At 46.3% G+C, this 25742-nt stretch overlaps 1 protein-coding gene across 7 annotated transcripts; it reads right to left on the reverse strand.

Moving 5' to 3' along the window:
- Positions 1–505: 505 nt before the first annotated feature.
- On the reverse strand, positions 506–24836 carry btaf1 (BTAF1 RNA polymerase II, B-TFIID transcription factor-associated). 7 transcript variants are annotated; one of them, XM_035531503.1, is made up of 39 exons: positions 24484–24836; positions 22421–22544; positions 21869–21983; positions 21049–21195; positions 20095–20294; positions 18962–19012; positions 18628–18761; positions 18391–18520; positions 18055–18123; positions 17661–17750; positions 16789–16884; positions 16478–16654; positions 15562–15702; positions 15248–15372; positions 14101–14221; positions 13647–13751; positions 13376–13525; positions 12937–13073; positions 12549–12723; positions 11310–11513; positions 10152–10584; positions 9809–9993; positions 9503–9656; positions 9141–9250; positions 8782–8983; positions 8364–8512; positions 7438–7590; positions 6406–6527; positions 6116–6283; positions 5778–5855; positions 5559–5688; positions 5130–5271; positions 4790–4920; positions 4344–4466; positions 3246–3398; positions 2962–3170; positions 2684–2843; positions 2421–2591; positions 506–1616 (listed from the first exon to the last, which is right to left on the reverse strand). In XM_035531503.1, exons 1-39 carry the CDS (start codon positions 24495–24497, stop codon positions 1473–1475), a joined length of 5622 nt encoding a protein of 1873 aa, XP_035387396.1. In that variant the 5' UTR covers positions 24498–24836; the 3' UTR covers positions 506–1472. The 7 variants fall into 7 exon arrangements, with proteins under 7 accessions (XP_035387396.1, XP_081581328.1, XP_035387397.1 ...); XM_081725201.1 differs by lacking the exon at positions 506–1616 and adding an exon at positions 1623–2106; XM_081725202.1 differs by lacking the exon at positions 22421–22544 and having other exon boundaries at positions 24484–24835.
- Positions 24837–25742: the final 906 nt, after the last annotated feature.

Raw genomic sequence — 25742 nt, forward strand, 5'->3', positions numbered from 1 at the left:
AATAGCAAAAGTTGCAGTCAGAATTGTATATGCTTCTGTGGAGTTTGTCATTTCATGTATAAAAGGGAATGTAGTGTGTGTAATTCCAGTTAACAGGCGTAACGCACAGAGCTGTGCATACAATGCTATATGTAGGTTAATTCTGTGACTTAATGACTTACATTTTGATTGTTTCCTCTTATAACACACACAGACACACGCACCTCTTCTAAAAGGTGCTGAAGAGCATGTTGAAACAGTAAAGCCCAGAGTTCTGTTCTCACTGCTGAATCATAGACCCACCATGCAATAGCATTAAAACACTTTAAATTGAAATGTATTAGAAACCGTTACGAACTAGAAACACCTTGTGGGTATAAGTGTTACAGACTGTAGCTCATCTGTTGGCACACAGATTCAGGTGACGCTTGTTTTGAAGCGCACATGGTCAGGGATGGTCTCGGTGCAGTCATCCAGTGCCCCATGCCCACCAGTGTTATTTTTTGTGAAAAGAACAGACAGCAAAGAAAGCTCGTTAGAATTTATTAAAATTCTACTGGCTTGATCAAAAGAGGCAAAAAAAATATATTTATATATATATAATTTACAGAAATATTAAGTCCTCGTTTTTCCCTTTTTAAAAATATCTGACATGGTTCTGTGAATATCCCATGTCTGCCAGGTCAACAGTACCCATGTTTACAGTTAGGACTGGGCACTTGCACAGGAGCAGATATTTCACATTTATTTCTGTGTGCAAGTAGTTTTTGTAGGCGTGTTTCACGTTCCAAGCTAAACTGACAAGGTCCTGACAGGCACTGTGCTTCAGAGGAGAGATTTTTGCCCCCTACTGGAGAAAATATGAATTTGTTCCACTTCCTCTCCACCCCCAACCCCTTCATTTCTAAAATACATCTAGTTTCTCCCCTAGTGAATATGCATAGATGCTACAGAAACCTTTTCAGTGCATCAGGAGTGTGCCTAGTTGGCCATCTTGTCTACAAAAATAAATGAGATGTACAAAAATCCTAAAGCTCTTGTCTATTAAGATCCAATACTGATGGGCAGTTCGAGGTAAGCTTTAAGACTGTACAGGGCAGGTAAGGTAGTGGATTATACTGATTAGCGCCTCTAGTGTCCCCGCTCTAACACATTATGTATGGGTCCCCACACTGTGGTCGGACGAAGTCTTTAAACCAGTCGAATCGTGGTTGAGGAGTTTCTTCGGCTCGTGTTCCTCCCCGGCTGGCTGGAGTGTACAGGGCCTTTAAAAAGGCAGAGCGCCGCGCCATCAGGACTGACCCAAGAAACCGCAAAGATTCAGGTCAGAGCGTTTTATGCCCAGGAGCTTGTTCAACAGCGGCTGTCCTACGAGCCAAAAGTGGCCCGTAACGTAGTCCGGGCGGTGGGCGGGACCAGAGCCAAAACAAACATAGATGGGCGTGGGCCCATGGCGGGAGACGACCCGCCGCAGCAGGCGAGAATCCTGCGGGTTAGTGCAGCGAGAGCATGAAGCTGTCCAGGTCGTACTCGGCCTCGTACTGCTGCTGGTCCCACAGCTCCCCCAGACCATCCAGTACAGACTTCATACTGGCTTTCGACGACGACGGCCCCTCGCTCTTCTCCGCTTTATCATCCTGCGCCACACACAGACAAAGCATGCCTTACGACACATGCAATTGTGTTGAATTTGGTTTATGTAAGGGAGAGCATACAGTTGTCAGAACCATTTCTGCATATGAATTTCACCACGAGGCAGCACATGAAGTAGAGAGTGTGTGAGTGCGAGAGGGCGCAAGCATTAAAGCGCATACGAACTCATGCACACTCGCGCATTAAAAATGCATGTGTAACAGACAAGGGCTTTTTTCTGTGAGAGGGCAGCAGTGCCACTAGTGTAGCAGGAACTGTAGAAATCAGCTATATGGTAAAAATGTGAAAGTACAGGAATAAATGAAACATGCTTGGTGCAAAAATGATCCTGTTCCATTTTCTACAATCTAGAAAACACAGCAGGACTCAGTGCACTTCATTTGCAATATCACCGAGATACACCATTACTGTGACGTTGTCGTGGAGCTGTCCAGTGCCGTCCACAAAGGGCATACATGACTGCAGGTTTCCGTTCTGAAGCAGCAGAAGCCAGTGGTCAACTCGGATCAACCATTTAACTGAGTAGAATCAGGTCCTGATTGGTCAGAATAAAAACCCACACCAGCCCTTTGCAGACTGAACCGTAAGGTTGCAAACCCCTGGCTGACTGCATATACACTACAAACAAGCTGGTGCTAACATTATGGCCAATTATGAAGGGTCGTCACTTAACTTTTAAGAGGAGTATTTTGATACTTCAATGGGATAAATCAAACTGCAAAAAGCTACTGAACCTTGTAAAGTGGCACTGTGGTCAGCTCTACTGTGTGAAGTTGGATGCCTCTAACCTTGTCCAAGGTGAAGAGGTTGAGCAGCTGCTCTGTGCCCATGCTCTGGAGGCTGGCGTTCTCCTGGCTGATGACCGTGTTGGCTATGCTCATCTTAAACTTCTGCAAGCCCATGATCTTCTCCTCCAGCGTGCCTCGCGTGATCAGGCGATACACGTTCACCACGCGTTTCTGCAATACAGGGGTGCATATGCGCTTTTGTAATCTGGCCCAAAAAATCTAGGAATCCACTGCTTGTGAAGAAAGGATCTGGCTCTGCGAACCTGTCCTATTCTGTGAGCGCGGTCCATTGCCTGCAGGTCTCTCATAGGGTTCCAGTCATGTTCAACGAACACCACAGTATCCGCTCCTGTGAGGTTCAAACCCAGCCCACCTACATGGGTGGTCAGAAGCAGCACATCTATAGAGGGATCATTGTTGAACCTGCAGGGGGTGAGGGTGAGCGAGAAAGAAGAGAGACACACTAGTACTGGAAATTTCAACTGCTAGCAGACTTCACTGGCCTGCTCATTACGAGTGTGTTCATGCTACGGGTTCGCACCTGGAGACTATAGAGTGGCGCATGCCGGCAGGCACGCTGCCGTCCAGCCGCAGGTAGGTGACGGCAGGCAGCTGGGGCTTCAGCAGGTCCTGCTCCACGATGTCCAACATGCTCTTCAGCTGGCAGAAGATGAGCACGCGGTGCTGGGCTACCACGGCTTCCCCACCGTCTGCCGACCCTCCAGAGCCCAGGCCGCAATCCAGCAGCAGCTAGAGAGAGAGGGAGGGATCACTACCCGGCGCTCCAGCTCCAGAGTTGAGGGCCAGCTGCAAGGCGAGGCCTACCTGTTTGAGAGCGGAGAGCTTGGGTGCATGCTGGATGTCGCGCAGGCCCGAGTGCTGGGCGGCCAGCTGCTGGCTGATTCGCTTGTGCTCGGGGTGCTGAGGGGTCAGCACCAGCGCCGGGTGGTTGCACAGCTTCCTCAGGTACTGTAGGGCCTACGCACAGGTGCATGTACACACGTTTAGTGTGAAGTCTAAAATACCATCATCAATAGTTGGAGTCAACATCAAAATGACGGATTCAATTGATTTTAGTCAAAGAAAACACACCAATAACTTTACCTACATCACATATATACACACCCACCCACCACACCTGGTCCATAGCTGTACAGTTTACACTTGACTGTAAAAGCAATCCACACATCTTTGGCTCAACTCCGAAGCTAGCAGAGCTCTGCCTTTTAACCAGAGCATACAAATTCAGAAAGGCCATCTTGTCAGAACAGGTCATACATGAAGCTACTGGAAACACTGCACAGTACAAGGCAAGTTACCATCAGATGACTAACAGCACAGGCAAAAATGCTCGCATGCTGACTAAAAGGAAGGTGTGTAAAAGTATGCGATCATAACTCAGTGCCTTTGTGAGCCTACTGGTGCAGTAGAGTTTTTTTAGACCGGAATGAGTGCATGAGCTAAGGCACGCACAGACACCTCTGAGTCTTCACACCGCTATGTGGCAACACACGTTTTGCAGTGGGACTTACCATAGTAGTTTCATGTGAAACTCAACAGCTATCCCCTCCCCCCCCCGATTTCAATACGGTGTAGACAGCCTAGACTAAATCAATCCACCAGCACACAAATTTAAAGGGGAGTACTTTGCACTGCCTTACAACTGCTTACCTACAAAATATGCTTTAGGTTGCGTTTTGTTTTTTTTTGTGAGGTATAAACTTGAAATGCAAATTTCATTTTTCAACTGCATGATGCATTTCATCCCGTTTAAAGTAAGGTCACTGAAAATCATGTTCCTAAAAAAAAGGAAACGCAGAAACACCCCGAATGACGAACCCTCATGTATCTACACACCCAGCGTTACCCACATATCTACTTTAAGAAAGTCAGTCTTTGTGCAGGTCTGGGGGAGGGGCTGACCTGGAAGACGTGACCTGTAGCCTTGAGTTTGGGTTTCTCTGCATCCTCTTGTGCTGCGGTGGAGATGACATCATCCACACTCACCTTCGCCCGAGACTTTGCAAAGTCCTCATACAGCTGAATCTGCACACAGACAGACACACAGACAGACATGACTGCGCTTTTGCGGCGATTCAGTGTGTCCCATTAAATGCCTTCACTATTTTGTACTTCAATAGCTTCTCGGAGAGCCATGACGTGACATAAGGACAGTCGAACATTTTATCCAAAGAAAATTGCCATGTTTAGCTGGCCCTGCTGAGGGAGGTGGAGCGTAGTCTGCCCCCATAGTTAGCTGTGTAACGGCTGATCCCGGAGCAGCTGGGATATGGTGAAAGAGGGGTCGTGTTGCCCAACACCATCACCACAGCAGGTGTGAGAGAGAGTGTGTGTGTATGCCAGTGTACCTGGAGAGGACTGAGGTTGCAGTAGTAGTCCTGTATAATCTTAGGTGGCAGATCTTGAAGGACGTCCTCCTTCATCCTCCTCAGGAGGAAGGGCAGCACCTGCCGATGCAGGGCCTCCATAGCCAGGACCCCTGAGAGACAGTCTCAGTCACAACCAAGTACCACCTACTGGCTCTAGTAACTAAAACTCAGAGGAAAACGTCCCACAGCGTAAACCAAAGAGCTAAGAAACAGATCTGTGCCTGAAGAACATCAATCTCACAGAGACTCTTATCTGTAGGAAGAGAGTCAAATTTGTCTCTGGATACCAAATACGAGGAAAAGCCAAGGGCAGCCCTACCAGCTTCCTGCTCCCGGGAGGAACTCTTCGCGTCTCGGCTAGCGAGGATGGGCTTCCCATAGCGGGCGGCAAACTGGCGCTCTGTGCCCAGGAAGCCTGGCATCAGGAAGTCAAAGAGAGACCACAGCTCCAGAACATTATTCTAGGAGGGAAGGAGAACATTACTCTAGGAGACAGGTGTGAGGATCAGTTAGGATCGATTACGACCATTCAACCCTCGCAGGGAAGCAACAATTTGAACCATTCAGCCGTATGATATTCTGCTTCTCTCACAATCCTACAAAACAAATGTACAAAAGGCAAACAGATCCATGAATGCCCAGAGCGGAGATCTTGCTTTCTGGTTTTAGGTCAAAACTCCCAGAGATATTAAAGGGAGCGCAGAAGGTAACAGCAGCTTCTGCAGGTGTCAGGCAGATCGAGACTCACCTGAATGGGAGTTCCTGACAGGATAAGTCTGTAGTTAGCCACCAGCTGCTTAATAGCCTTGGAGAGTTTCGTCTTGCCGTTCTTAATAACGTGGCCCTCGTCGAGGACACAGTAATTGAATTTAATATGTCTGCCAGGGTGAGAAACGCGATTGGCCTTTAAAATAACAGCATGTCGAGGATTTGTTCTTAGAAGTGTACAGCAAGAAGGCAAATTTACCTAAAAAAGTCGATGTCATTCCGCACTACGTCGTATGAGGCTACTACCAGGTTGTGTTTTTTTACCTGGTGCTGTAATCTGGGATACAAACAAAACATATACTGAGGCCAAGAAATAATTGCCACAAGTCACCAAACATCAGTCATCTAAACTCCTCAGATAACTAAATACAAAACAAAAAAAAAAACAAAACAAAAAAAACAAAACTAAGCAATAAACAAAATGTGATATTTAGCAGTTCTGACTCTTAAATCATTCAACCTCTAAAAGAACACCCCCACCCCCCCCCCCCCCAACACAAGTGTGAGGCCGGTTGTGGGCGAATCAAAGGCCAGTACCGTGCTCTCTCCGTAGGGGGGCCTGTATAGTGCAAAGGGTTCAGGTACTCCTTAGAGCAGAACTTGCCCACCTCATCCACCCAATGGCCCGTCAGAGTAGGGGGGCACACGACTATGGAGGGCAGAGGACAACAGTCCACAGCCTTGCTTTTGGCATACTCCTGTGCCCTGCAAATCACACGCACACACCTTATTTTACCAAAAGGCATGAAATGATTTTTGATTGAAATGTACAGCAAGAGCTAATGTGGGGCAAAGAACTGCCTTTTCGGGGGGTTAGTTGTGTATACCTGAGGTAATGGTCTCCAGCGAGAATGCAGATGGACTGCAGAGTCTTGCCCAGACCCATGTCATCACACAGGATCCCATGGAGCTTGTACTTATTCAGAAACGCCAGCCAATTCACTCCATCCTGTTTTCAGCGAGGACACGACAAAGCCGCCAATAAGCAACTCCCTCACAGCCACACTACACTAATGCTGATGGAACGTTTTCATTTCATCCTAATTAACACTGTGGGAAGAGCAGCTGTCCAGGAAGCCTGCCTCGTCTTCACTAATGAGAGCAGCTTGTTGGCTTGTAGCAGAACTGTGAAATTTAGGAAACAATCCAGCATGCTTGGAAACGTTGGACAGTTTCTCACAACCACCTGATCCTCGTTCGCGTGTTCTTAAAATTCAGCGGCAGCTCAGACGGAACTTGGAAGAAAACCTGCATCCCCCCCTTGGCCCGCCCGTCATTCCCACTAGAGTCTGCTAGCGTCATGCCACTTTTCTACAAGATGCAGAAAACGTGGTTTAGTGTAGTCACGCTAATGCGCTTCAGTCGGGACGACCCCTGCCCTCCGCGGAGAAGGCCGGAGAGCGGGAGGCGCCTCGTGCCAGCGGGATGGGAAGGCGTGCCGTCCTGCCATCCGCTTCCCACAGCTCCATTTTTCAGCCTGCCGTTTGTTCGGACTAAAACGTAGTTCTGTTGCCGTCAGCACATGCACACTCTGGGCAATAATCACTTGAAGGCAAAAGCCATTAAGGGTGGCAGAAGGAGGAAGAAACATAAGGAAGGACTGTAGCAGAACTGCTGAGTGACCAGTGCTGTAATTGAAATGCATAGAAAGCAGAGAAGCAGTGTCACTATGCCAACACACGCGACGTTCCGCATAAACACCACACCCTAACGTACAAAAGGCGCACCACAAAACCTTCCGACTCCACAGCTGCATTCTTGAGTCATTTCAGCCCAAATCTCCCTATCGTAAGGAGGCGGCATGGCATTTAGGCCGTTCAGAGAGGTCACGGAGTGGTCGCTCCCTCAAAACCACCCACCTGCTGATACTTCCTGAGCTCCGCCTTGATAGGCACAGGAATTTTATAGTTCTCCAGCTTTCTGCCGTCCAACAGCTGTTCCAGGAAGTGACGCTCTCTGGCCTTCTGGCGAATAAGATCGTCCGACATGCTGGGTGGGTCTGGGATGCCAGCCTACAAATTTCAGAACTTAGGAACTGAACAAAAACACTAGAAAAACACCACACCCTACCTCATTTGAGTGACTAGACCTCATTTTATTCTGTATTGTTCATCCTCGTAAAGGCACATGTCATTGTCAGATGTAATGACATGGCTTTGTAAACTTTTACGCATATGGATTTGTAGTTAAACTACACACACACACACACACACACACACACACACACACACACACACACACACACACACACACACACACACACACACACACACACACACACACACACACACACACACACACACACACACACACACACACACACACACACACACACACACACACACACACACACACACACACACACACACACACACACACACACACACACACACACACACACACACACACACACACCCCCTCTCTCTCAAGTGCCAGGAGGGTTCTACACTGGCTGATGTAACCAAACAAAAAAAAAATACATATCAGCCACTTCCCCCATATTGTGTAATCAGTTATATTACTTTTTGATTTTGTGCAACCTTTACATTTAAAATGCTAAATATGCTTTATTTACCTGCAATAATGGTTTATATTGTTGAATACAGAAGAACAGTATATGAGTATGAGAATTTTTTTTTTTTTTTTTTTTTTTGTTACAAGGGCTCAAATGATGCTAAATTGCCTTCTAAGCAGCTGGCGACCCACACCCACATGTGTGTGTGTGTGTGTGTGTGTGCGCACGTGTGTGTGTGTGAGTGAGTGAGCGAGCGAGCGAGGCAAGCACCTCCAGAGGCAGCAGACGTATGAGCGTGGCGAAGCACTGAGTGGCCATGAAGCGCACGCTGTCGCTGGGGTCGCTCATGCGGCCCAGCACGGGGACCACCAGCAACACGATGTAGGGCACGATGTCCACGTCTAGCTGCTCCATCACACCTGGGCATCGCAGTCAAGGAGTTCACAACCTCCAGCGCCAGCCTAAACGAGCGGCCCTGCGAGCCCCGAGAGACTAAGCGCACTCCCCCACAATTTCACAAAAACAATAAGCTACCATGCAAAACTGTACCCCCACCCCTTTCTCTGCAAACAAGGGTGGTCGTCCCATCAGTGCTTCAGCGTTAAGGAGAACGGTGTAGTCTTGCTATAACACGCAGAGCTGGGTGGAGGCGGGTGGGGGTTTAGCAGGAGGGCAGGCTGAAGGATACAGGCCATGGCTTCGATGGCCCCCTCCTGTTTGGTGCTGTCATCGATAGCGCCCAGCCATGGCAGCACGCGCTCCAGGAAAACGTTCATGGTTTCCATGGTGGCGATCTTGCTGAGCACACCCACGCAGCGGGCCGCCATGTGGCGGACGGCCGTGTACGGGTGCTGGAGACAGGTGCACAGTAGCGGCAGCTGCTCCAACAACTAGGGGCCAGAGACGGAAACACAGGAACAGTGTACAAAATGTCTCACGCAGTACAAAAACCATACATGTGTTTACATTTTTTCTTCATTTTAAAAGCACATGACCAGGGCAATACAAACAGTGAGTTGGAAGGTCTTTGTGTGTACGTAGATGTACCAGAGGGATGAGCTCTTCAGCCATGGCACCTGCAGCGATCTCCAGCACCTGCAGAGAGTTGACCAGCTCCTGGGCTACTGAATCGCCCTTCTCCAAGAGTTGTCTGCCATCTAACGCACAGGCAGCATAATGCAAAACAGTCAGACAGCATGTCGGTGTCAAGCTCTGCAGAGTACACTCCCACACAAACATCCACCCTTTTTAAACTAAACTACTGTCTTAATACCTGTATATTAGACTAATTATTATACATCTAGCATTAAATCTAGTAATGTCACTGGGCTTGTACTACACATTCTTAATAATTGGCTTCATCAAGCAAAACATCCATGAAGAATGATCGGTGAGTAAAGTGTGCCCACCAAAGCCGTGCACGTCTGCGACAGCCTTCAGCGGGCCCGTCATGCTGTCCCAGAGATGAGGCAAGGCCCCGGTCAGCTCCAGCCCAAAGTGCCTCGCGATGGTCGTCAGCGAGAACTCGGCCCCTCTCCTCTGAATTAGGATGGGCTTCTTACTCTGAGAGAGGATCCAAGACTCCAGTCAAAAACACTGCACAGTGGCTACTGCCCGATCAGTACTAAACACTGATTAAACTCAAGCAGAAGGATGGGTGTAAACTAGGCTTCTAGAGTTTAAAAAACAAACAAAAAAAACCAAAACAACCTTACCTCATCTGTTTCCATGGAGACAGCGCTGCCTTGGGGCAGGTCATTGGGAGGAGCTTTGGACGGTTTGGGGGTGGGGCCTCTTTTGCTGGTGATGGCAAACGCGGCTCTCTGATGGCGGTAGAGGGTGATGATGCCTTTTGTCTTATTCACCATGTGGCGCATGCAGTCTTTCTCCGACGCGCTGGCTGCAGGGAAGAACAGAACAGAACAACCCAGAAACCGTAAGGAAATTAAAGAACCGACATTCCACACAGATAGCAGAGCAGCAATAACAAATACAGCAAACAAGCGCCCAAGAGACCTGAGCAATCGCCAGGCAACCCCCCCGCACTCCACGGCTCACCTTTGGCACCCTCGGGGGCAGGCGGCACAGGGGATGGGACAGGGCAGGCCGCGTTGGGCGTGAGGGCGGGGTCGGCGCACACCGAGCCGCACAGGTTCTTCACGATCTTGGTGTTGGGACAGGGTGATCGGGCCGCACACAGCTGCAGCAGGCGGGCGAGACCGGAGGCCGCGTAGCCCTGTGCCAGTGTGTTCTCCTCCCGCCTGACGGCCTCCATGAGGGGCCGCACCAGCGGGTTGAGCTTGTCGGGCAGCGCGGCCAGGCCCACGACGGCGGCGGCGGCGAAGGTGTGCACGCGCAGGTGCAGCTGCTGCCACTCGGCCCCCGCCTCGGCCACGGTGGAGCGGGTCTGCTGCCTCTTGCTGTCCAGCGGCTGAAAGTGGCGGGACTTTGGGTTCAGAGAGGCCGTGGCCTCCGAGAAGATGGTGGTTACCTGAGGAATGGGGAAGGAAGCGGAGAGGGAAAAGCCGAGAACGGGAAGCGGAAAGATCAGACCGACGGGAAAGAGAGGCGAAAGCATAAAAGGCCATATTGGAGCCGACATTTAAAACAATGGTGCAGAAAAAAAAAAAAATCTGAAAACAGAAGAGAGGGTGGTACATTCTAGAAACACAGGCCGGCATCTGTTGCTAAGCATGCGGATTTCAGTACTGACAGAACTAGAGTCCACTGGGTCATCTCTGACACAGACACTACAATGGAGGCAAGTAAACGCCTCAGCACTGGCCTTCAAGCAGCTGATTCTTATTATGATGGTACTGCAGTGACCTGACTTGTTTACAGAACAAAAACAAACAAAAAAGCTTCGCCTCCGAACTAATGAAACTCGGCAGAGCAGAACGAACACTTCTGGATGTTCAATCTGGTTTTAAAAAGTTAAAAAGTATGCTACACCAACATGAAGGTTATCAGGATAGCTACTGTTTGGTTATATGTCCATTACAAATATGTATTTTCTGTCTCCACTATGGAAGGCATGCCCAGTCAAAACCAGTGTAATCCTAACGGAAGCTAGTGTAAGGGTCACAGCATTAATGGTATTCTCGGTGACGTCCATAATCCATTTGAAAGTGTGACCTTCTCAGATGGACACCATTTGCTGTGTGGAGGTGTAAAGGTCATCTGGGCGTCAAAGGTCAAGTCCTAGCAGGCACTGACCAGCTCGTTGGCCTGATCGATGGTGAAGACACTGCAGTTGACCCGATCCCTCACGTCGATGTGGGCGTCGGCCAGCAGGGCGATCAGCTGCTTGCATTCGTTCTGCATGCGGGTAAAGGGGATGGCGATCTCGTCGTAATACAGCTGCTCCGAGAGAACGGCCAGCAGACGAGGTCGGACCACGCTGGAAACCACCTCGCACTCCTGAGAGCCAGCGAATACAAAGGAGACAGGCCAGCACAATCAAATGTAATGTCACTTTTGCTACATAGGAAAACAATCAAACGTTCACCCTTTCGAACAGACACAAACAACCTACTAGTAACAGCTTACTGCCCACTGTTCATCAAAAGAGCTCCTTCCCCAACAGTTCGTCTCTGACACAGTGAAGTTACATACAACGTGGTCCCTTTCTCGTTGTGGTGACCATATCCATGTGCCTAATCCATGGCAGTCTGCCCATTTCACTGTATTCCACCTTCTCACATGACTGAGCTGAGTAATCAACACCAGAGTATGAAAGTATATGTGCCAGGAGTTTCAATACAACAAAAACATGAGTGATGTATTGGTCCCTGAGGATTGGGTTGGGAAAGCCTGCACTAAATCCACTGCTGGATTAACCATTTGGAGGCCCCGGAAATCTCTGGGCCCCGTTCGCAAATTATGTCCCAATATAATTTTACCAACCACCAATTTTATTACACAAAACAAAATGAAAAGAATGAGCCAAGAATGAACAAAAAGTGCCTGAACACCACAACTTCTGCCGTAACACATCAAATCTAACAGAACTCCATTATAACTCAGAAAAACTAACCAACAGACAGCTGTATACTTGTCTGTGTTCTCGAAGCTTCTACTTGCAAATGTTCTACTAGGATTTGGAATTAGCGGGAACTCGTGAGAGCACTGAACTAACTGAATTAAACACGTCGGTCACTAGATGGACTGAGTGGTTATTATGTCTGGTACAGCTGTGGTACAAAACATCTATGGTTTATGTACTTTAAGCAATTAATGGGTACATTACATTAATACAGTCTTTTCTCTATAAGGCAAAGTTTTCGTTTCTTTGGGTTGATTAATTTCTATCTTTTGGATAGAAATTTTAAGAAACCTCAATTGTAAATTTATTTCAAGTTTAAAAATCAATAGCATTTTGTTCCGTTGTCACGGGGCCCATGGGCCAGTGTCTGGCAATCCAGCACAGACCATAAGCCACTCACCCCAGCTTACCTTCTGCAGGGAGGCCCACTCACAGAGCACCATGGATACAGCGATGCGCTGTAGAGCCGACTTGGAGTTCAGGTGGAACAGCAGCAGCTGGCCTAGGGACTCTGCTGGACGGATCTCCTGAGTGGAGCTGTTCAGCTGTGGGTCACAGATACAGCTGCACAGCGCCCCCAACAGCCTGGGAGGACAACAGTTGCATTGTAAATGGAAAGCATGATAGCAAAAATGTAGCAGACGCCTTTTTTTAAACAAATAATGCAGAACCACAGAAAGAATGAAGTAACGAAGAAGAAAAAAGGAAACATGAAAGGAAAGGAAGAAAGAGAGAGAGAAGCTAAAAAACACTATAATGAATAATCAAGAGAAGTTGCCAGAAGGTAGAGGTACACACTTGGCAGCCATAAGTCGAGCACGCATCACTATGTAGTCTCGAGTGGCCGAGTCCTCGGTGACAGTGTCGGCTCCTCCAATGTACTCCTGTACCGCCTCCTTCACATGCAGCCCGCCCTGCCGAGCCTTACCACTGGCCTTCTCGAGAGAGACACACACACACACACACACACACACACACACACACACCCCCCATGAAATCTACTCATGCTGAACCACAGCCTTATGGTGATGAATGCTACTGAGAAGGAGGGATGGAGAGATGGAGCTTTGTAGTTAAACAGAGGTAAAGGGTGATTGGTGAATGACCTCTAGGTGATGCTACACACTGACGACAACTGGCATTTAATCTCCCATTAAAAAGATTTGAAATCCATGATGTACTGCATGTTCTAGAAGAATGAAGTCAAACCACTTCATCAGCGGCCTTTTCCCCTCACCTTGCAGCGGGCTTTGACCTCTAGCAGCATGTTGAGGTCAATGGGAATGTGAGGCGCTTGCATCATCAAACAGAGCCAGGCGCCCATCCATGGACAGCTGGCCGCTACCACGTACTGCTGTGGGGCCTGCCGCAACAACTCTCCCCACACCTTGGAAAAGTGGTGCATTCCATTACAACACGCTTCGGCCATTAAACGCAATGACAACAAAAAGCCTAATAAGTGAGTGACCAGTGTGTGCGCGCACGCGCATGTGTTTAGGGCGACGCACCTTCTGGATGAGATCGAGTATCTCCTGGTTGCTCTCAAGAATACAGGACTGAAAGATGTGTCTGAGCATGTCTTGAAGAATAGGGTTCAGCCACACAGCACAGCTCTGGAGGAGCAGACAGCCACGATATTACCATCACTCACCATCGCACAGGGACAAAGCAGCCAGGGTTTGAAATATTACACACTAGCATTTGGCACACTTTTATGCAGAGTCTTGCATCGCATTAATATGAACGCATGCAAGATCCCTGAACAGAACCCATGGAGCTGGGTGTAGCTAGCACCCGCTCCTTCCTGCTCTAAAAGGTGAGCTACAGAAGCACAATCTAGTTCTCAGTAGGCATGCTTATGCCACAAGAGTGCGTTGCACGCCGGCAGTCTAAGAAAGTCTTCCAAAAGCAATCTTCTAAATGCGGCTGCCCCGTCTGGCAGTCAGCACAGCCAATAGCTACCTGGTCAGCTTTGGAGAGCAGCGTGAAGAGCGTCTCCAAGGCAGCGCGGCGGACAGAGGCGATGGTGTGTCTCAGGAAGGGCCACACTCGAGGAACCAGCACCGTCAGTGACTGCTGCATGCTGGGAATGCAAAACACATTTCACCTGGTATAAACTGACCTCAGCTTTAAAAGTAACTGATTATGCACGGTATCCATTATAGGACCACTGCCAACAGAACGACATTGGCACATGGTTTGACATTACAACTGATGAGGTAGCAATAAATGCTATGCAGCTAGGGATGTAAAGGAACACTCTGCCCAGACACAGAGCAATCGATATTCCCATGTTCGCAAATGCCAACAAATGATTCCTATGCCAATATGAGAGGGATGACATTTAAACTGCAAAAACGGATAATAATAGATTGTGTCACAGGTGCAACAGATGGTGAAAGAAACATTGTTTCATTCTGCACTTACTAATACAAGATATTTTATGCAGAGCCAGTCTGGCAGAGCGCCCAGACCATGAGAAATAATCACCACCACTTCCAGCACTAAATATCGAGTCCAAAATGCATCAAAACCAAATATAATATGCCCATTTTATATAGTTTCTCAATCTCAAGATCATTGTAAACTAAGGAACAAGCCATTATACTCAACAGCACGTTTCGGACAGAGGTCCTTCATCAGCTATTCAAGCAAAGTGCTTCAGCTGAAGGACCTCGTGTCTGTCCGAAACATTCCATTTCTCTAGAATTTTTCCTGGGCATTTCACTACAATTTTGTACACTTTACTACAGTACACTGCAGTTACTCACCTTGAATCAACCATCTACCATATTTTATTAATTATCTCTCTTTTTGATTATTTGTAAATCATTTGTTTATTTGTCGTGCATATGTCTAATATATATTAGACACAGACGACAAATGAATAAATGATCTACAAATAAATAATCAGTCATGGAAAGCAAAATGAGAAATAGATATTTGACAACACAGAAACGAAAAACAAAAACAAGCCAATTTCAGAGAAGCTGAAATGGTACTGATGCTGCAGTTGCTGGTGCTCTGCTGTCATCAGCTGTTGAGCGCCCACGTCACAGAGGCTTCACACCACAGCCTGCATGAAGGTGCTCCATCAGCAGAGGCTCACCTGCAGTGGAGCACCTGAGGGTACGTGAGCAGGGAAGACAGCAGGGTCATGATGCTGTTTGTGGAGGCCGTGAGGTCATCCAGCTCCAACAGGGCGTCCCACAGAGTGCTGACTATAAAGGGAACCTACGGCAAGCGAAGGGCACGTCAATACCAACACGGCCAACGTAACTCACTGGGGCATTAATCTCCTTTAACACCATGGTGCAAATTAGCTGAGCACAAGGCCTGAAGGAATAAAAATTATTCGCAGCCGTGGGCAACGCATCGATAACGGCGGCCCGACGACCGCAGGGAAGGCGGTCCCGGACTGACCTTGGCCGGCTGCAACCGCACCAGTCCCTCCACGACAGGAATGAGGGCAGCAGCTGCAACGGCACGCACGTCGTCGTCCAGGTCCTGCAGCCCATCCGTGATTGCAGGAAGCACCCGAGGTAGCAGCTCCGAGATGAGATCCTGAGAGTGGACAGGGGCAGGATGACGGGGTCAGCCAACGGGTCGTCGCAGGACACTCGGAGACGGTTTACCGATCTACCCTGGGTCAACTGCATGAAGTTTTACTTCCATTCCAGGCACAAAATTAAATTTAAATTGCTTTAAAAAAAAAAAAGAAAAAAAAAAAAAAGAAAAGAAAAGCTACCTGACACTGGCTCTCTCCATAATAGCTTCTTTCCACACCCCCAATCAGCAGCAGTTCTAACAATTCTACCTTGGTGTCCACTTACATTTGCATTGCTTTATGGTTCAAAAACAATTTATTTTTACACAGCCATTTTCACCTTTTTATTGTAAGGGATAAACATGCTATTTGTTACTGAGCCTTTAAAACAGGTGCAAAATAAATTTATACTGCTAAAAAACCTCTGTGAACTGGAGCGAACTGGCCAGGGCCAAACAGCCACAGATGCGTGAATGTGTTCGCTCTTGTGACAATTATTTCAAAAACAGGCTGATTTTGCAGCTTAGTGTCCGTATATGGACTGGGGGAGTGAACAGTGCGTTTTGAAAGTTAACAATATTTATATAATTACTTCAAAATTCTTTATTTCAATAAAGGGAAGGAAATTCAGCTTTGCCTTTTAGGGCCCCTTTAATAAACAAACAAAAAAACAAAAACAAACAAGGCCACAGAGCAATGCCTGTTAATGATGAAGCCAAGTTAAAAGTCAGGACAAAGGAGGTTAAATATTGTAGCTGGGTGGGGCGTGGCGGTTGGGGGGGCTGTCTGCACCTGTCTGACAGCAAGGGCGTATTTGATGCCCAGCAGCCCTCCATGCCGAACCTCCCACTGATCCTCAGTCAGCAACTTCAGCAGCACATCTACCGTCATGGCAACACCGCTGTCAGTCATGTGCCGCAAGGCCACGCCCAGCGTCTGTGCACACGTCTCCCTTACTGGTGCAACAACCTAGCAGACAGGAAACGTTAAAAGCCGAACCACAGGCCAGTCACAATACGGTGATGATTACCAAATAAACAGGGAAAACGAAAACACCCCCTACTTGGACAACAACGTAAGAGACGGCAAATAAACTGCCTCACCTCGTCAGACACAAAATCCCCAAACCGGTCCAGAGCAAAGACACAGAGGAGCCTGATGACCAAATCCTCCAGCCATTCCTGATGTTGCTGGGTCAACTGAGGACAGAGGTTTGGTCACACAGTTACACCCCCCTCTGAGAACACAGGGGTGCTGCACAGGGTTTGAGACAGTTTCCCCCTCACCGTTTCAGCGAAATGAATGGAGTTCTCAACATCAAAAGTACATATAGATCTTCACACACTCAACTGATGATGAAAAACAATGTTGAACTGCCATAGTCAACCCTAAAATGTACTGCCAAGTGCTGGACATCATTTTAAATCAAAAGTGGACAGATATAAACTAATCGAATTTGGCATTATTCATTTTTATTCATTATTTTTCTGAGTGTGACTGAATTTCCATCTTGGACTCAGCTTTCTGTCTAGTAGCAACGATGCAAGAGTTTCTAAAATTGACATGCCAGAACACTTTGGATTAAACTACGTGGAGATCTGCACTCACACCATTACTGTTGTGTTAACCCAAATTTTATTACTTTTCCCACAGAAGCAGCTTAGTCCTGGCCGTCACTGCGGAAACATTTTGTCCTCAAAACTGCGGATTACTGTGAAAATAAGGACTGTTCCTGGCATCCCCGTTCCGTTCCTGTGCAGCTCTCGACTACACAGTTCCTTCAGGTGGGCCAACAAATAGCACAGGAGAACAAGCCAGACAACAAAAAGGAAAACTACTACAAAAAAGGGCCGTTTAGCATTCAACCTAAATCTTCAGTGTAGGTGTGTGGAGCGCAATTTGGGTTCCATCTAGGTAAAAAGCTGGTACCCCGTGGGGGATAGTACCACGAGTGCGTGTTAAGGGGGGAGCCTACCTGTTGTGCAGTGCTGCCCACCAACTTTCCCCCTCCTGCTCCCTGACACCTGAGCACCTCCCGCAGGCCCGTGCCTGCGCCATGACGAACCTGGAAGACCCACAGCACACCGCTGAGCTCAGGCAAAACAGTCCAGCAACGTTGAGAACAAAGATAAGACTTACAAAGACAGTCCCAGTGGCCTTTACCTGCAGCACAGCAGTGCATTAATAAACCAAACATTATTCCTTCTGAAGGAAGAACTCCCATGCAAACACCACTTTCATCTTTAAATTATAATTAACTTATTGAATGTATTGAGAACAAATGAACTAAAAAAAACAAAACAACAAGACAAATTTGGTGAGACTGGGTACAGGTTAAGCACCAAGACAGAGGGGAGGTGCTACTTTACCTCCCAGGATGGGTTGAAAAGATCATTACTAAGCTCCTCACAGAAACTCTCCAGAGGCCATTCTTGACTCTGTCAAATAGGAGAGAAATTTTTGAAAAAAGCAAAACTGTTTATAATGGCTGACATTTTATGCACAGTTTACATAAGCTTACCCCAAGGAACTCTTAGTGACTAGTGTAGCTTAACCATCATTTTTCTTTTGGGTGTAAACATGTGTACAGGGGTGCCCTGCTGGGCATCTACACGCGTTTGGGTGTGTCATAAGCCAAGACTGCACGTGGGCATACACTGTACCAAATGCCTCTGTGCCCTGATGTGAACACTTTATTCATGTACCTCCTCAAACAAGCTGGAGTTATCAGGAACGTTATCGATTAAGACTTTGTTGTCGGTTGCTGGCTGGTCGATGACTATGTTCGTGGTTTTCCGACGTTTCTCTTCCGGTTCCCCTTCAAAGCTGTCGTTGCTGAGGAGAACAACACAGTCAGTGTGCCACACATCTAGTCTGGATGGCTTATCCATGCTTCAAAAGCTCCATGGCATGTCCGTGCACTGCGCAATAGATGGATGCACCTCTTTTCATTCGGATCCAGATCTCTCGACCGCTGCTTTGCCACCAGTTTGGCCATCCGCTTAGCCTTGTTCTTCTGTCGATTGCTCATGCCTGGCCGGAACTCAGAGTCTATCAACTCTGCTGCCTGCATGGGCTGAGGAGGAGAAACAGCTTTATCCCCCCCTCATACAAACACAAGGGAGTGTCTGAGGTACCAATTATTAGCACGCATCAATCAGCTGCGATATTTAGCCACTTTCATTTGTATACATTAAATTTTATACCAAACAGAAAAGGATAGAAAGCTTTGTTTTCACAAACTACAGATGTATCAGATGTTTCTCCACAGCCTACCCGATAAAGGCAAAAGGAGTCATTGTGTCTACAAAGGCCTTCTGGATGTACCTGAGCAGAGCAGACAACCCTGTTAACAGCCACGAACAAATACAGGTAGTACATGGGAAGAGTTTAAAAAAATGTCATTAAGACCCTTTACATCCAGGCACCTGTTCTGCTAGTCACAGCATTTGTGAAACCCAAACACAGCCAGCACAACTACAGTATCATCTAACCGCATCTAGCCAAGTGCTGGGCGGGACATGGGTACCAGGTCCTGAGATGCAAGATATAACTGCTTGTAGCTTTAAATACACACAATGGACAATCCAGGATTGCCCTTAAGCAAGATGAAAATGCCAAATGTAGAACAGGAAGGGTGCAGTGCATGATATACATATCCTTTCTTTGTGCAACATCAAACAGTGAGATTTCTGAACAAGCCATCTTAGCTTGTGCAGTGCAAAAACGAATCCAACAAATTACACGTCCCTTACAAATTACATGTGAATTCCACTGGCAGTCATACAGGTAAAGTGGTTATAGCCATCATTACACAGCCGAATTGGGCCGGCACAAATTTCCGTGTAAAAGACAGAGTTCTTAACTTACACCACCTCAGCCCATTTTTTAATGAAATATGCAAGACCTTCTGGGAATCGATGCGGTTCCATTAGACAGCCTTCACCCTGTCCGTCCTTTAACCGGATCCAGCAGAAGACCTCAAATACACTGTTTTTGCACACTCCAATTCCTTAACGTGAAGGGATCTAATTCTCTTCTGTGAAGCCTTCTGTGTAAACCAGACTGGGATTAAATTTAGGCTGTGGCTCCACTGCTGCCGTTGCAATGCAATAAAACCATCCATCGACATTGTTACACAGCACGGCTACAGCCCTAGAAATTTCAACACTGGATTTGAATACCCACCATGATGTGAGCATACATCACAACCTACAAGAGTCATAAAATAAATATATGCCTTAAAACAAAGAATGCTTACACCTACATAGTCTAAGTAACACTACTGTTATAGCAGAATGCATCCAAAACCAGACATTTTATGCCGTTTCATGGCTCTAGATATCAGTGCCTTTTGTGATAAGCGAGCTCCGCTGAAGCGCGGCATGGGAGGAGAGACTGTGGCTTACTGTGTGTTCCCGTGAGCTGTGGCAGGCAGGCCCTTTACCAGCCGGCCCTCGGCTTGTATTGGAGGGGCAGGTGTAGTCCAGGTCTTCGTCGTTGAACAGCTCCTCCGTGTCCATGCCGATGGCAGCACCCATGTCCAGGCCCAGCTTCTTCTGCAAGAGCCTCCGCTGCCGGGCCAGGCGCTCCTTTGGGTCAACCTCGCCTGCTCGCGAGGAGGAAGAAGGAAAGGGAGCAGGACTGTGGGAATTCCTCCAGGGAATTTCGCTGAGAGCAATAAATGTTTGGAACGGTGGCAACAGAAACAACCACAATGGGATAACGCACGTTTTCTAGAGCTGCAGTTTTAATAGACAACAATTACTTGTCAAAAGGATATTAATGAGTTAAAAGTCAACACCACCAAAGGCTCAAATATAAAAATGAGGGTAAACTTAAATATTTTAACAAACTCGCTTACTGAAATCAACACCATCCTCAAAGATGACACAGATGCCAATAAAACTGCAAAAAACTGTGCTGTTCACATGTGCTTTGGGCTAAAGAAGTGACTACAACTCAACATTAAAAAAAAAGGATGATATTTGTAAGTGTCTTTGATTTTGAGAAAGGCGCTATACAGACGCAAATAATGATAATAATGAAAGAAAAAAAAAATCAAATCATCTTAATTCACACGGGAGCCAACAGCAACATAAGAATTGAAGCCAAGTGGTGTGCAGGCCCCCCCCCCCCCCCCCATTAGGTTGTATACATGATTATCCACACCATACAATACCCCATTTGGTTTAGGCACTTAACACTCTTGGTGTGCTTTTCCTACACAATTAATGGGTGAAAAGTGCCATGAAGCCCAACCTCTATACATAAAATAAATATTACCACAGGCATGGACCATACAACACTGCCAGTTTTTGTTTATTTTAAAGACAAGTTGTGCGCATGTGTAAATAGCCTACCCGACTTGTCATCCTGCAGCTCAAACTCTGCACCGGCAGAACCAAGCAACGATGCTCCATGCTTCAGCAAGCGGGAGATGTCAAACCTGTAGAACCTCAGTCGGTCTGAAGAGGTGTCATCGGGAGACATGTCGTCTGTGCAGGACTCTGAGCGGGACAGAGGAGGTAGGGCTTACGTGAGCGCCGTCTCAAACTGCATCGCTCCATTTCTCCATTAGATTTACGAAGAGACAACTGAACTGGAAGGGTTATTTGACTTGCCCTGTAGTTTAGTCTACAGTTCTAAATCTGACACTAATTTGACAAGAGCCCTTCATACCACACTAAACTGAACAAGCACAGATTATCATAAACCCCATGTATAAAGAGCAGAGAATTGGTAAAGGCCCCCCAGTTCGTATAACATCCATCTTAGCAGTTGGTACGAGTGTACTAGGCAGAGCAGGGTTGCTGTAGTTTACCGGTCAGTGTGACTGTTGGGTTAAGAGTAAATACCTAGCCAATCGCAGACATGTGGTCAGAATTTAATAACTGATGAAGAGTTGCAGAATGGCTAACAGCCATGGCAACTGATGAGCTACAATCTGCAACTGTATGGCTATAAAGGCCTTTTTGAATGAATAAGTAATCCCAATAAAATGGAAAGAACACATTTACTTGGTGACTGTGCTGCGAAATATGTCACTCTGCACTAGGTGACATGATTCAGATGGTAATGGATTTAAATCGTCAGTAGATTCATGACAGTTACGCTCAGGATGGTCTTTGAAGTGGCTTTACAGTGAGAATTACAGGAAGCCTCCAAACAAAACTACTTTACCTTCCTTTGGCTTCGGGGCTGGGTTCCATTCTGGAATATTCTTTACTATAGCTTCAACTGCTTGTCCAGCTGCAATTCGTGTGTCCCAGTTAGGACTCCTTAAATATGTTAAAACCTTATAGAGAAAAGGCAAAGGAGACTAATGAATCAAGAGCTTTGTGCTAATGCAGGCCACATCACAGGCTAATTTATACTGAGTACACAGGTGCCATTTCTGTTGTAGAATTAACAGGGCAGAACTATTCCCATAGGGAATAGCAGCCAATTCAAACATTGATATCCTTCAAATCAAGAAGCCTTCTAGTCTTCCACTGTGACCTCTCATGTGTTCATCGGACAAGTCATTCAAAAATGTCTCAACAAGGAGTCACTATAAAACTGACCGCTTTTTGCTACCAGTTTGGATTGCGTGTGTGCAATTTCTCCGACAGCATACCTAAGACAAAGGGGAGAGAGACAGGGGAAAAAAACCCACTAATCCTCTAAGCACGAGAGGGTATGATGGATGGTGACGCAGCAGGGGCATTGGGCTATACGAGTTAATGAGTTCACCTTTGATAACAGGTTATTTAGCTCATGTGGGTGGAGCTTGACCACGTCGCCCAGCTGCTGTGCAGCAGCTTTTCTTGTCACAGGAGTCGTGCCAGTGTCCAATAAGATGAACAGGCGCTCAAGCCTGGAAACATCGAGAGTGTGGCCGTCAGAGGAAGATCACAGAAGACAAAAGCGCAAAGTCAAGATAACGCAGTACCTGAAGTTCCAGATAAGAGCCTCAATGCTTTCCACCCCTGCCACACCGCCAAAGCTTAAAAAATGGCTAATACTGAGATGCTAAGGACAATGTGGGTAGTGCACCGATCCCATTTTAAATGCCACGCTTTCAGATTTGGTTATGGATGTTAAGTAATATGCTAATTCATCTTAAGATCACTAATAAATAAAATGCATACCCTTTATAAACTGTGCTTTTGAAAAACAGCCTTGCATGATATAACCTCATTCTGTGCCAAATGTACAGTGGACCCCGACAGGTCATCTGACTTGTTAGTAAGAAAGACAGCAACCTTGCCAATACTGTACTGCTCAAAACTAAAAAAAAATGTTCAGCTTTTGTAATCTCAGGACATTATATAAGCAAGCAATTCATTCTTTTAGTGTGAGTAGGCATCAGATAAAAGAATGATTCTTTTTGGTTAAGCAGAAATTAGAGCGCCCTAGGAAACAATTACAATGATGTACTGCCTATTTTATGCATGTCTTAAGCCCACCTTACCAAATGTAAAATATCATAATACAATTCTAATGTCTAGAGATGCAATCAGAAGCAAGCACTTTTTAATAACAGTTTACTGTGTCTGGAGCCGATGAGCAACTCGGTACATTAAGGCCAAAATGTACTCATGTAGACAGTTACTCATATGAAATGGAAACGAATACATGTTACAGACCGAGTTAAAGGCTGGTGGAAATGTGTTGCCAAATGACATCTTGCTAAGCCATTTCAGCTACTACTCTTGTTGAAAAAAAGAGATCTGATACTGGACTACAAGAAGTGATTTTTTATTCTAGAAGAGATTGGCAACAAACATGACAAATGGCTATAAATTAAATCATTTTCCATTTTGGGGTACCAAAATCAAATTAATTTGCAATCATTACTGTACAGGTCCCAAAGATATTCAAATACAAATATCTATTAAATAGTGTGTGTGTGCGCGCGCGCGCGCGCGCAAGTAAATTCTAAATTCTTTCAAAGACAAGAACATGCAGAAGACTGTCTCTCCCTCACAGTAAATTCTCGCTGATGAATCCTAAACAATTCACGAACCAGTCCGCATTGTAAAGTGGAGAGTTAGAGGTACACTGGAATCACTGAGAATAAAAGTAGACAACATTCTGCAGCCTCTCTGCCTACATGTACCACGATGTGGGCAAAAGCCAGGCTGCATCCCCACAGCGTACAAGACCACAATCTGTCCCACGTTTGCAGATGTTACGCCCACGGTACGTAGACGTGCAATATCCTACCAAAAAAGCGGATATAACCAACAGCGACCAAATTGGGCATTTGGTGAAGTTTAGTTACGTGATCCTTTAGATCTTGCTTACAAAATACTCTGTGGCTGCGAGCGGTGCACAGGGAGGCCAAAACTACATCGTGTTCAGACCCACTAAACAGTCGTCTTGTTTAAATTCCCCCAACTTTTCAACTCGGAGGTGTTTAACCACATGCGATGGGAGATCATCTGTGACCCTGCATTAACGAGTCAGGATCACTGTCCTGCAAAGATGCACTGGACAACGCAGCTCGCTAAGCGAGGCCATAAACTTTCGCAAATAAAATAACCATCCCAAAGCTCAACAGCAACGCATTACCTAATTATATTTTTTCCATACCACACCTTTTTACTGGTTAGACAGTAATAATCGTAATAATAATAATAATAATAATAATAATAATAATTCAGCCACGCGACAATGACTTGAAAATGTGTCCTTTGTCAAAGCTAACTAGTAAGATAACTTAGCCATACCTAAGCTAACTAGGTTTAGCAGTTAGTTTGACTGGGTAACACCGTCCAATTATTGTCTAAATTTAAACATAAACGACTTACCTTGAAACAGCCATGGTGTAAAAAAACAACGTAAGTAGATCTTGGCCTAATGTAAATATGATCTTTGATAATTAACTGCTCAGGTGTGGACGAGACAGATCCCAAATCGGCCGGTGTCGAGCTGAAGAAGGCCCTGTGTGTTCACACCAGCCTCCAAAAACACCCCCCCTCAAATATCCCCGGCCACACCGAGGTACGCGATCGCCACGGATATCGGTTCAACCCTCCGCACTCCTCCCAAACAGATATTTCAGTCGAATAAGTAGAGAAAAGTAATTTTGTTGATCACAAAAGAGAAGGCAGGAGGCTGATTTTATATGAGGAGCCATCTTGCATTTATTCCTTCCTCCATCGTAGACGCGCCCTGATTGGTTACACGGCGCTCGGTTGACCAATCAAACGGCACATCTCCAGAGGAAGTGCGCTCCTAGCCAAAAAAAAAAACAACAGCAAGAAGAAAAAAAAGAAAAAATATCCTCCTGGACAGGATGTACCACTCTTCTAGCTCATACACTCAAATCTGTCTCCCATGCTCTTTGTAATCCTATGCTTTAGATTTTCATGTCATTATCTACAGTTTCACTCTGAACAGAATAAGTTTACAGAATTAGATGAAATACAAGTTTTATTGCAGGAGCTGAGGGTATGCACTAGGCATGTCTTCACCAAAGTAAACCATGTGACAAACCAAACTGCTTTTTCACAACTTCTGAGACGCTACTGCAAATAGACCACGAAGAACAGAGTTGAACTTATTAAGTAAATAAATATTTTAATCAAACATTAATGTATTTCATTTGATTAAAAATGTTCAAACAAAACATTTGAAAAGTTACATGATACCATACCCCCTTCCACAATAATATCAGCAACAAAAATAGTTAGGCCTATTTTGTTTTACATTATATAAGTCAGAATTTCCGAGTCCGTGTAAATAATAGTATGCTTTATTCCCCACTGACATTTATCAGAATCATTCAGTAACGACGAATTCCCCAAAAGAGTTTTATTCTTTCAGAAGGGAACTTTTCTCATATGCGTCAGTCAACCGGCCTGGGGCTCGAATTAGGCCTCGTTCAAACCTGGCATGAGTCCAGGCTGATGGGATCATAGGTGGTCAGCATATGTTCAAGTGTGCAGAGGACACAGCGTCTCTCTCAAACCCCTTTCGGGATATCCTGGGACGCGTCAGGTGCGTGAGGACTCCCCCACAGCACGAATTTCGTCCATATCAGGGAAATACCTAGTAAATGAGGAGA

This window comes from Electrophorus electricus, chromosome 12 (genome assembly GCF_041902795.1).
Source record: "Electrophorus electricus isolate QZ-2024a chromosome 12, ASM4190279v1, whole genome shotgun sequence".
In the NCBI taxonomy this organism is placed as follows: Eukaryota; Metazoa; Chordata; class Actinopteri; order Gymnotiformes; family Gymnotidae; genus Electrophorus; species Electrophorus electricus.